This window comes from Xyrauchen texanus, chromosome 5 (assembly GCF_025860055.1).
Source record: "Xyrauchen texanus isolate HMW12.3.18 chromosome 5, RBS_HiC_50CHRs, whole genome shotgun sequence".
In the NCBI taxonomy this organism is placed as follows: domain Eukaryota; kingdom Metazoa; phylum Chordata; class Actinopteri; order Cypriniformes; family Catostomidae; genus Xyrauchen; species Xyrauchen texanus.
In genome coordinates, this window is record NC_068280.1 from 36002670 (window position 1) to 36014602 (window position 11933).

An 11933-nucleotide genomic window follows, 5' to 3' on the forward strand; every position below is an offset into this window, starting at 1 on the left:
TAACACTTTAAAACAAGGTTGCATTCATTATTAAAATGAGTTAACATGAACTAACAATGAACAATATTTTACAACAATAATTAAGCTTGGTTGATGTTAATTTTACATACTAATAGTTTTATAACTTAAAGTTAGTTAATGCATTATGAACAAGCATAAACTAAAAATGAACAATTGTAATGTCACAATTAACATTAACAAGATCAATAAATGCTGTAAAAATATACTTTTCATTGTTAGATTTTAATATCTAAAGAATTCTCATGTTAACAAATAAAAAGTTATTGTGAAATTTTAAGGATTTATTCACTGACCATTTCTGCAGATTACATCTTTACACCAGTAGGTGGTGACTAAAGAGTGTCTTTTTGTTATGAGTGGGTCATTTTATTGACTCAACTAATTTGATACAAAACACAGAGGAGCAGATACACTAAACAGTTGTGCCACTTTTGCGTGTGGTATTTCAGCACATATAACTGCGTCTTATTCACTAACAACCAGCAATCACGTTTAGTGTTCTCAGTATTTAAATGAAGTCATTGTCATTTCTTTCCATGCAAACATGCCTCCTATCTATGTAAATTAGGCTCATTAAATATTGTGTTTCATTCACAAAGCTCCATGCACAATTTACATCGTGCTAATTAAAGTAGGCTGTAAACTGCTTTTATTTAAAAAAAAAGAGATATTTGTTAACATTTTCAACAGATCATTTCAGCAGTAATTAAATAAATTTCATCAAATGATGTTGAAGAGCGTTATTACCTGGCATACAGTATATCCAGATGTATGGTCTCGTCAAGCGCACAATTCACTTTTACATGGTGTGTTTGAACATAAATGTTTGTTGGCAGTGTGTACACAACCACCCTATAATGATAAAAATGCACCCAGTCCTTTTTTTCTAATCCCCATTAATCATAAGCACTGTCTCAGAACAAGCCGTTTGCAGATTCTGTACAAAGTGATGTCACTTTTTACAGGCCCTGCCCACGACTGTTGATGGACACTGTGGACGGACATGTTTGTTTGTGTGTTTTGTTTCGTTATAGCGCATAGTGAACATTGTAACAGTATTTCTGTGTGTGTTGCTCATCCATCATTGCAAAACTGCTGAAAAATCTCTACAACATCCATCCATCCATCGTCAACCGCTTATCCTGTGTACAGGGTCACGGGGGGCTGGAGCCTATCCCAGCTAACATTGGGCGAAAGGCGGGGGACACCCTGGACAGGTCGCCAGTCCATCGCAGGGCCACACATAGACAGACATACACTCACACTCACATCCACATCCACATCCACATCCACATCCACATCCACACCTAGGGCAATTTTTTTTGGAGACACCAATTAACCTAGCCTGCATGTCTTTTGGATGGTGCCGCCCTTATCTCTACAACAAATAAATAAATTTATCAAATAACATTCGGAAACTTCCTGGTTCATTCTCAAAGTTGTTACTTCTGATGGAGTCTCTCCCTCATCAGCGTCTGACTCTGGTTCAAACATACAGGGCTGAACACCACTATTTTCGCTGTTAGTCATATTGCTTATGATGTCTAGAATATCTGAAGCAGAGATGTCAAAACTCTGCCCTATTCTACATATGGGCGGGGAGCACCAGCGTATTTGCATTTAAAAACACACACACAAAACTAGCTCGTTTTTATTCCCACCCAAAAATTGGCATTTTCAACATGGTATAATAAATTATCTGTTGGATATTTTGAGCTGAAACTTCACAAACACATTCTGGGGACACCAAAGCTTTAACTTGCATCTTGTGGAAAGGGGAATAATAGGTGCCCTTTAAGAGATGATCCAGAAGTCCAAGATCAAAATTGCATGTGCAAAATGCGATCAGCAGCGATTTTGTGGGCACGTTTGCACCTTTGCCTGATCTGCATAATTCCTTTAGTGAATCAGGCACTAAATGAGCACAGTTAGCCATTCTTAGTGAATCTGCCCCGACTCATTGGACGAAATGAACGTGAATGATACGTATACTTAAAAGATTAATTTAAAAACACTGGGTGCTTCTCATTAATTTAAAAACACTGGGAGTATCCACATTTTCTTTCCTTTCTTCCTAGCTCTACCCTCTTAGGAAACGAGGAAATTATCCAAGGGAAATAAACGAGGATGAAGGAATCAAAGTTTTTGTAAAATGAAGCTCACTTTTTGTAAAATGAAGCTCACCTTCCTCACTCAAGCGTCACTTCAGAGTGCCATTCCTGTGCAGCTGAATTATCTCAAAGCACTTGCTTTTGTGCTATTAAAACTTTTCAAAAATTAATAATAAATACTTAGAATTCAAGATGCACTGTTGAAGTATGTGACAATTATTGTTTATTTAAAGTACAAAGGTGAAACATGCATTAAAACGTTTGCGCTAGATGTGTCATGTTCACTGTTGTCTTTTGTTTTTTGTGCTTTTATGTTGAAGTTTAGTTTAGTTCCTGTTTCCTGTTTGGTTTTTGTAGTCCTTTGTAGTTTCTTTTTATGATTGGTTTTCCCCTGATTGTTCCTCCTTCCCTGATTGTTTCCCCAGGTGTCCCTCATTCCCTTGTTTGTTCCTTTCTGTATTTAACTCTTTCCCTGCCAGCGTTTTTAAAAAAAAGTTGCCAGCCACCGCCAGGGTTTTTGACGATTTTCGCTAAACTTTAATGACCCGCAGAATATTTTCTTCCATGAATATATGAAGATGCTATATATCACAATAAAGATCGAGCCTCTGCTTTTAGGCAAAAAAAACGATTTTATTTTATCTTCATTTGTTCTTTTTTATTGCGACTTGAACAGAGGTCGGTTTTGTCAAAAACAACATTTCAGACAAAAAGCTGATAAAAAGGCATGTTTATGTCTGATATTTTGAACTTCTCAATACTCCACTTCTTCATGTTTGAGACGATCGCAGTCTGTTTCTTTGATCAAAGAGTTGTGTACTCTTTCAAAACATGCGGAGGGGTCTTCCTTACCGTATAACACCTAAAACACGGAAACCCGGAAAATTCCGTGTTTGGCGGGGAAGCGTTTTTTCATAAAACACGGAAAATTCTGTGTTTGGCGGGGAAAGAGTTAAACCCTGGTTGTTTGTTCAGTCTCTGTCGGTTGTTGTTTGTGAATGTTGTTGAATGTTTATGTTATGGTTGCTCTTCGTGTTTCGCCGTTGTTATCCCACCTTGCTCATCAAGTTCCGTGTACCCTCGATGTGTTCTTGTTTTAGTTTCAGTTTTGTCCCCCCGTGGATGTTTTATTTTGTTCCTGTGTATGTTGTCTTCACTTTGATTTAAATAAAGAACCGCACGTGGATCCCACCTCCTCGTCTGCCTCTGTCTTCGTCCACATCGTAACAGAACGACCGACCGCAATGGATCCAGGGGTTCTTCAGGCAAGCTGCCGCCTCCTGAACCTGAGGCAAGGAAGCCACATCAGCCACGGTCAGCGAGCCTGAGCCCTCGTCAGCCACGGTCAGCGAGCCTGAGCCCTCGTCAGCCCCGGTCAGCGAGCCAGAGCCCGCATCACCCACGGTCAACCAGCCAGAGCCTGTAGCCTCGACCGTCCCTGAGCCAGCGCCTGTAGCCTGGACCGTCCCTGAGCCAGCGCCTGTAGCCTTGACCGTCCCTGAGCCAGCGCCTGTAGCCTCGACCGTCCCTGAGCCAGCGCCTGTAGCCTCGACCGTCCAAGAGCCAGCGCCAGTAGCCATGACCGTCCCAGAGCCAGCGCCTCTCGAGCCTCCCAGGGCTCCGCCTCTCAAGTCTTCCAGGGCGCCGCCTCTCGAGTCTTCCAGGGCTCCTCCTCTCGAGCCTCCCAGGGCTCCGCCTCTCAAGTCTCTCGAGCCTTCCAGGGCTCCGCCCCACGAGCCTCCCTCTGCTCTGCCTCCCGAGTCTCCTAGGGCTCCGCCTCCCGAGCCTCCTAGGGCTCCGCCTCCCGAGCATCCTGAGCTTCCTGAGCCTCCTAGGGCTCCGCCTCCCGAGCCTCCTAGGGCTCCGCCTCCCGAGCATCCTGAGCCTCCCGAGCCTCCTACGGCTCCGCCTCCCGAGCCTCCTATGCTCCGCCTCCTGAACCTCCTACGCCTCTTCTCCCAGAGACTCCAGAGCCTCCTACGGCTCCCCTGAGCCTCCCACGGCTCCGCCTCCTGAGGACCCAGGGTTTTCCATGGTTCTGCCTCCCTTGGCTCCGCCTCCTGAGTCTCCCTCGACTCCGCCTCCTGGGCCTCCCTCGACTCCGCCGCCTGAGCCTCCCAGGGCTCCGCCTCCCGAGCCTCCTAGGGCTCCGCCTCCCGAGCATCCTGAGCTTCCCGAGCCTCCGAGGGCTCCGCCTCCCGAGCCTCCTAGGGCTCCGCCTCCCGAGCATCCTGAGCCTCCCGAGCCTCCTACGGCTCCGCCTCCCGAGCCTCCTATGCTCCGCCTCCTGAACCTCCTACGCGTCTTCTCCCAGAGACTCCAGAGCCTCCTACGGCTCCCCTGAGCCTCCCACGGCTCCGCCTCCTGAGGCCCCAGGGTTTTCCATGGTTCCGCCTCCCTTGGCTCCGCCTCCTGAGTCTCCCTCGACTCCGCCTCCTGGGCCTCCCTCGACTCCGCCGCCTGAGCCTCCCACGGCTCCGCCTCCCGAGCCTCCTATGGCTCTGCCTCCAGAACCTCCAGTGCGTTCCAGGGCTCCGCCTCCCGAGCCTTCCAGGGCTCCGCCTCCCGAGCCTTCTAGGGCTCCGCCTCCAGAGCATCCTACGGCGCCACCTCCCTCTGCTCAACCTCCTGAGCCTCCCACGGCTCCGCCCCCTGAGCCTCCAGAGCTTTCCATGGTTCTGCCTCTCTTGGCTCCGCCTCCTGAGCTTTCTATGGTCCCGCCTCCCTCGGCTCCACCTCCTGAGCCTTCCGAGCCTTCCTCGGCTCTGCCTCCTGAGCCTCCCTCTGCTCTGCCTCCTGTGCCTCTCACAGCTTTGCCTCCTGAGGCCCCTGAGCCTCCCGAGCCTCCCTCAGCTCCGCCTCCTGAGTCTTCCTCGGCTCCGCCTCATGAGCCTCCCTCACCTCCGCCTCCTGAACCTGTCCCTGTCCTGTGGCCACCTCCTAGGCCTCCTAAACCTATCCCTGTCTTGTTGCTGCCTCCCAGGCCTCCTGAACCTGTCCCTGCCCCTTGGACTGCCTTCTTGCCCTCTGTGCCCCCTTGGACTGCCTTCTTGCCCCTTGTGCCCCCTTGGACTGCCCTCTTGCCCCTTGTGCCCCCTTGGACTGTCTGTTTGCCCCTGGTGCACTCATTTTGTTTTTTTTGTGTTTTTTTTTTTGTCATTTTTGTTTTAGGATCGTCTGGAATCCGATCCTTTTAGGGGGCATTCTGTCATGTTCACTGTTGTTTTTTGTTTTTGTGCTTTTATGTTGAAGTTTAGTTTAGTTCCTGTTTCCTGTTTGGTTTTTGTAGTCCTTTGTAGTTTCTTTTTATGATTGGTTTTCCCCTGATTGTTCCTCCTCCCCTATTGTTTCCCCAGGTGTCCCTCATTCCCTTGTTTGTTCCTTTCTGTATTTAAACCCTGGTTGTTTGTTCAGTCTCTGTCGGTTGTTGTTTGTGAATGTTGTTGAATGTTTATGTTATGGTTGCTCTTCATGTTTCGCCATTGTTATCCCACCTTGCTCATCAAGTTCCGTGTACCCTCGATGTGTTCTTGTTTTAGTTTCAGTTTTGTCCCCCCGTGGATGTTTTATTTTGTTCCTGTGTATTTTGTCTTCACTTTGATTTAAATAAAGAACCGCACGTGGATCCCACCTCCTCGTCTGCCTCTGTCTTCGTCCACATCGTAACAAGATGTGAAGGGGAAGGAGATTTTATGCGTGCGTCAGATGTCTCGACAAAGTAGTCTTCCACATAGGACGCTGCCGTGCTTCCTCGCTCAAGCCTTGTCAAAAAGCTTCCTCCATCTTCGGTCCTTGCCTCCTCGGAGTGCATTTAGAGAATTGATCCGTCCATCATGATGGTGGACTTTGATCAGTTTCCGGGTCACAGGCTCCTGTATGGAAAATTAAAGAAATGAGAAGCACCCACTGATTTATTCATGAACAAAACACCACAAGTTAAAAAGTAGAATATCAGAGCAATGGAGAAAATGGAGTTGTGCTTGGCGAGAGATATTATTTAGAGGTATGTCTGCTGGTGAAGAAGAAATTAGTGAAGTGGCCAATTTTTATGTAAATTATAAGTATTTCAAAATATGTTGTATAAAAGCAATATCACACTCGCAATAGTACTGTTGTTCTGATTATCAGCACAGCTGTGAGATATTCAGACCAAAAATCTACAGCACGCTTGTTCATGTGATCAGGGACGGATTATGACTTGCAAAGGCCCTGGGGCCCTCAGGGGTTTGCCAAACTGGGTAGTCAAGGGCCCCTGGGCACTGGCCCCATTGGCCCGGTCGGTAATCCATCCCTGCATGTGATATTGCTCAATTATAGCTACTAGAGACAGACTCTTACTGGTCTTTTACATTTGAATACACATACAAACAACTCTCAGTCTCAGCTTCATAAAGATTCTTCTTCTCACGGCTTTCTTTGCTCATCCAATCAAGCAGCTTTCAGTGATATCATCGCTCTGCTTGTGTGTGTGTGGCAGCAGTTTTGGGTTTCTCCTAAACTCTTGCTCTCCCACACTAGAGTTTCTTCCATAGAGAGAAAGAGGATGAAAAGGGGTGAGTGGACAGTCACTCACCATGACAACCCATGACATCTGAGCAGCTGACATCTGTTTCTCTCTCTCTCTCTCTCTGTCCCTCTCAAAGTCTCTCTCTGTTGTTTCTTTGACTCTCTTCCAGCAAACAACCCACAAGTTTTCTTATTATAACAGACAGATCTGATGACTCCATAAATCCCTCAACACCATTTTTTGATTTTAACCGCAATGACTGACCACAGTAGAAGTGTGAAATCCTTTCAAAACAGCAAGACTTAGTTAAGTCCAACCCTACTACAACCCGGCCATGATGTGCTCATCATATCACATCACCCACACAGACATTTGACCAAACATTTTCCTCCCATATTTCTTGCAACCGTTTGAATTGTTGAGAGTATTTACGTTTGAAATCAGTTCTTGCTTCCTGTCACTGATCATCTCTTGCCACATCCTTTGCTATACTGAGAGGTTGTCACTTTTGAGACACTCACATTTCCTGCATCTCTACATCTCACACATCAAAAACTATAAGCGATCCGCTTCAGCCATGGTGAGCTTCTGTCCTATCTGTGGGAAGCCTGTTTATTTTGGTGAGTGACATCTAGGGTACGATAGATCCATCTTTAAAACATACTGCTAAAGATGATATTTAGATTTATGTAGAGCTCAACATTGAGAAGCATGTGAAAAGCTCTCTATCTAGCGTTGTGCTGCTGCATGCTCTGTTTATCAGCTGAGAGGAGTGTAATTTTCAGACCAGTCTGTTTTACTTAAAGTTAATCTTCTTTTTTCTTCCTTTTTAGGCTTGCTTTTGTGATATATTCATTATATTGATCATATTAGCCTGTAGTATGTTGCATATTATTGTGATCATTTTTAATATGTTAAGAACTAAGAACTGAATTATAGAAAGAATATTGCAGAGCAAGCACATAAAGCCTACATTAGGGTCTGCTGGTGTGCCAATTTCAACAAAGTATGAAACCCAGAGCCATTTAGGCAATGGTTGTGTAATTATGTAAGTGTGTGTAGGCCATTGTCTGAGGTAGGTGTATGTATGTGCTTGTGTAGAGTTAGTCAGTCTGCACACTCCTAATACCATCAGCACCTTATAACATGAGTCACACGAGCACAGGAAGTGCCTGCCTGTGGCAGGAAGTGGAATAGGCCAGAAAGAGAAAGATATATAGAGAGAGAGATACAGACAGAGAGAGAGAGAGAGAGAGAGAGAGACATTTGACTGTTTAAATCTGCAGACGGCAATGCAAAAAACTATGGGCACTCGAAGAAAGAGCAGTACATGAAGCCAAACCCTGCTAGAAAAGCTCTTTAGCTGCCAGTCAGATTTTAGCTTGAAGGGAGAGCAAAAAAATCTGTGTAACACTTATTGAACTCAATATTAAGCTGAACTGTAGGCAGCTGTTGATTCAGCCAAGGAGGGAAAATTTGATCCAAGATGGAGAATTTAAGGCATTGGTTGGAGGGTCAGTTTCACTCTGATCCTAGTTTGATCTTGTGTTTTCATCTCCAGAGGTGTGGGAGAGCTTGTGCTAGGCTAACATGAAAGGGTAATATGTACATAGAACTGAGAACTGATCCAGATGGATGATTTAATCAAAGAGAAACATTTTGTAATTTAAGATCAAATTCACTCTCTAAGTCTCCTCCTCTTGATTAATAGAGAGATTTAGGGTCAAATTACAGTAACATTCCAGTTAAAATAGCCCTGTCTAAAGCATCTACCATTAACAATCATGTATTTGGTTGATGCTTTTATCCAAAGTGACTGACAGTGCATTCAAGATACATGTTTTATCAGTTTGTATGATAAAAGGAATCAAACCCCTGATCTTGGTATTGCTAGGCCATGAGCTACAGGAACGTTTGTGGGACATGTTGTCGATTACCACAGAAAATAATTTTGTGAAAACAAGGAAAAATATTTTTATTGTAACGCATTGACAATGGATGTCTATGGGGAAAGTCTACAGCACTGAAAATAAATGTTTAAACCTCACACTGTTTTGAAAGCATAACCATCCTTAAAAACTGAAGAATGCTTTGTTTTTGCATACTAAATCAAACAAACACTAGCACACATATTTTAAACTGTGATTCTAAACTAGCCACAACGTGCCACAAATTTGCTGCAAATTTACCACTCATTATTTACACATGCAAATGACCTTGTGATTCACTGCAATTGTATGCCAGAAGTTCGCAGCGCTTCACCAGTAGTGGTGAACCTGCAGCAAACCCTTGGGAACAATGGACAGTTTGCTGCAATTTTGCCACAAGCCAAATTTACATGTGAACTGAAAATATACCATGAAGTCTCGATTTCTGTAAGGGATTTATTTGACTAGTCTCATTCCTAACCATACATTTCCACTGGAGTGGAAAAACGCTACTCACCATGCTAGAGAGCTGCTGCTTTGGGGTGTGTTTCAACAAAAATTGTTGTGAAATTGTTTTCAGTTCACGGTCAATATAATCATCATAAATATGTGTGAGTATTGTCAGAATGAGGAAAAATGTATTTCTGAAAGTACAAAGGATAAAAACTATGTTCACTGTATTTTCACAATAAATGCATTCAGTCTTCATTTGTGAAGTCTGTTTTGAGTCTCATTTTTGCTTACCCATTCACAGTATTGCCACAATAAATGCGTGCAATCATCATTTGAAGTCTGCTTGTGATTAAAGCACCAAATCCTGCAGAAACTGCAGTAAAAAGGGATATGAGAGATGTCACTGCTTTCAGCAGTTTTCATTCCTCATTTGCATAAAGAAGATGAATTTAATTTTTTTTGACACTCTTGACCATCCTCAAAGCTTGCTCTGCACCACTGTCAATCCCACAATCCACCTCGAGAGCATGGCGCTCGACTTCCATTGGAATGAATTAAAAACGCTCGTACGTTCGCTCACAATGTGCCAGTGGAACTGTATGGTTACTGAGCTAAGACCAGCATCAGCCAACAGGCCTGGCTTAATGATTAACTTTTGACCTTTGATCCATGCAGGCGAGAAGAAAAGGTCATTGGGACGGGATTATCATCCATTGTGTTTGAAATGCCACAAATGTAAAAGACAGCTAACAGCTGGCCAGCATGCAGAGGTACAAATATATATACACATATGCAATGTCATCATATTGTATCTATGAAGGTTTTCTTTTTATACACAAATAATTTGCACTATAAACTGATAATGGCCTAAATGCATTGGAGCATTATTCTACTAATATGCATAATGCAGTAAACATAGATTGTTATTCTCATTGACTCTAATATTTTTGAGCAGCATGATGAGAAGCCATACTGCTCTAACTGCTACATGAGAGATTTTGGACCCAGAGGTGAAAGCAAATCCCAATACACTTTATTAAATAATATATTTAAAAATATAGATTTATATATAAACTAATGCACATTATATTTAATTTTAAATATATGTTTTTATTTTTGATATGTATGTGATTTTTTGCATATAAAATGCACATTTTGTTCATAGTTTTGTAACAAACGCTATTAAACTTGATTGGAGTGATTTGATTTACACTAGGTCTTTGAAATGTATGTTGACTTGTACTAACAAGTGGTGTGCTAACCATCTCTCTCTCTGTGTGCAGGTAACCGAAAACCTGTTGCTCGGACGTTTAACACACCTGCTGAATAAGAGATGCTCTGCCATCTTGAAAAACACACCAGACCATCTACAATCAACAACATGGCTAGACCATCCAGATTTACCAACAACACACCTGCAGCATCTATTTTTCATTGCCACACAAGGCAAAATAATTATATATTGCCTATTTAATCTAGCCACAGTTTGAACTCGCCACCCTAATTTTTACATATTCAGAAACTCCCAAAGTCATCCGAAGTGGCAATCTCTTAGGGAACTGAGCTTATTTTATGAGATGATTCCAGAGCTGAAACCACCATAGACATTAGGGAAACATCCCTCCAAATATTCAGAATAATAGTCGATTTATATGTTTTTTGATTGACTTATTTTTTTACATTTGGTCTCCCTCTTTTGGTCTCCTCTATTCTTCTCTTGTGATTAATTTAAAGTTGTAGAAATTTGGGTGCCTGGGTAGCTCAGCGAGTAAAGACGTTGACAACCACCCCTGGAGTCGCAAGTTTGAATACAGGGTGTGCTGAGTGACTCCAGCCAGGACTCCAAAGCAACCAAATTGTCCCAGTCACTAGGGAGGGTAGAGTCACATGGGGTAACCTCCTCATGGTCGCTATAATGTGTGGTTCTCGCTCTCATTGAGGCGTGTGGTGAGTTGTGTGTGGATGCCGTGGAGAATAGCATGAAGCATCCTCACGCGCTATGTCTACGCGATAACGCGTTCAACAAGTCATGTGATAAGATGTGCGGATTGGCAGTCTCAGACACAGAGGCAACTGAGATTCATCCTCCGTCAGCTGGAGTGAAGCGAGTCACTACGCCACCACAAGGACTTTAGAGCGCATTGGGAATTGGGCATTCCAAATTGGGGAGCAAAGGGGAGGGGAAAAAACAAACAAACAAACAAAAAAGTTGTAGCACTTAAATAGTTAATGTATGTTATTGTTGTTGAATCAAATTGTATCTTCCCGGTTGTATCTTTTTCTAGGTGTTAAGAATGGGGATGTGAAAATGTCAGACCATAGAATAAAATGAATTTTGGTATGAATGTGTAGGCAGGTGGTTCTTAGATACCATTATATATTTTTGATTTAGAAAAATAACATCAAGAATATGTATACATAAATGAATTGATTTACTTGAAACACAATGTAATTTTGTGCGCTATCATTGTTCATTGGGATTTTGAGGATCAGACACTGTACAACAAAGGGTTATTTTCACAAGGAAGCAAACGTATCTACAAAGCAAAAATGACAATAATGAATCATTGTGTCTTTTTAATTAGGAGCAGAGGCTTGCTTCCCAAACCACTCGCTGCATAAGTGATGGCTGTATTATTTTTGTACATTCAGGAATAATGTTTATTTAATTTTAAGATTTTATTTGTTTTATTTTTCCATTAGTTCATTGAAAAGCTTCACTCATTTAATTTAGAGCTGCCAGCTATCATACTGTCAAATCACTGAATCAAAACAGTCTTTTATCCTTAAGTCCATAAAAAAGTAGTAAAATTAAAATGCACTTTATAATTAATGTGCTTTTTATTGACCCCCTGTACAGTGAATCAACCTGTACAGTAAAAAAATACAAATAAACCTACATTTAAATTGAAA

At 42.9% G+C, this 11933-nt stretch overlaps 1 protein-coding gene across 1 annotated transcript; it reads left to right on the forward strand.

Annotated features, from left to right (window-relative positions):
- The first annotated feature begins 7143 nt into the window (after nucleotides 1-7143).
- On the forward strand, nucleotides 7144-11820 carry LOC127644322 (cysteine-rich protein 1-like). Its single transcript, XM_052127451.1, has 4 exons — nucleotides 7144-7259; nucleotides 9696-9790; nucleotides 9976-10030; nucleotides 10304-11820. Exons 1-4 carry the CDS (start codon nucleotides 7217-7219, stop codon nucleotides 10348-10350), a joined length of 240 nt encoding a protein of 79 aa, XP_051983411.1. The 5' UTR covers nucleotides 7144-7216; the 3' UTR covers nucleotides 10351-11820.
- Nucleotides 11821-11933: the final 113 nt, after the last annotated feature.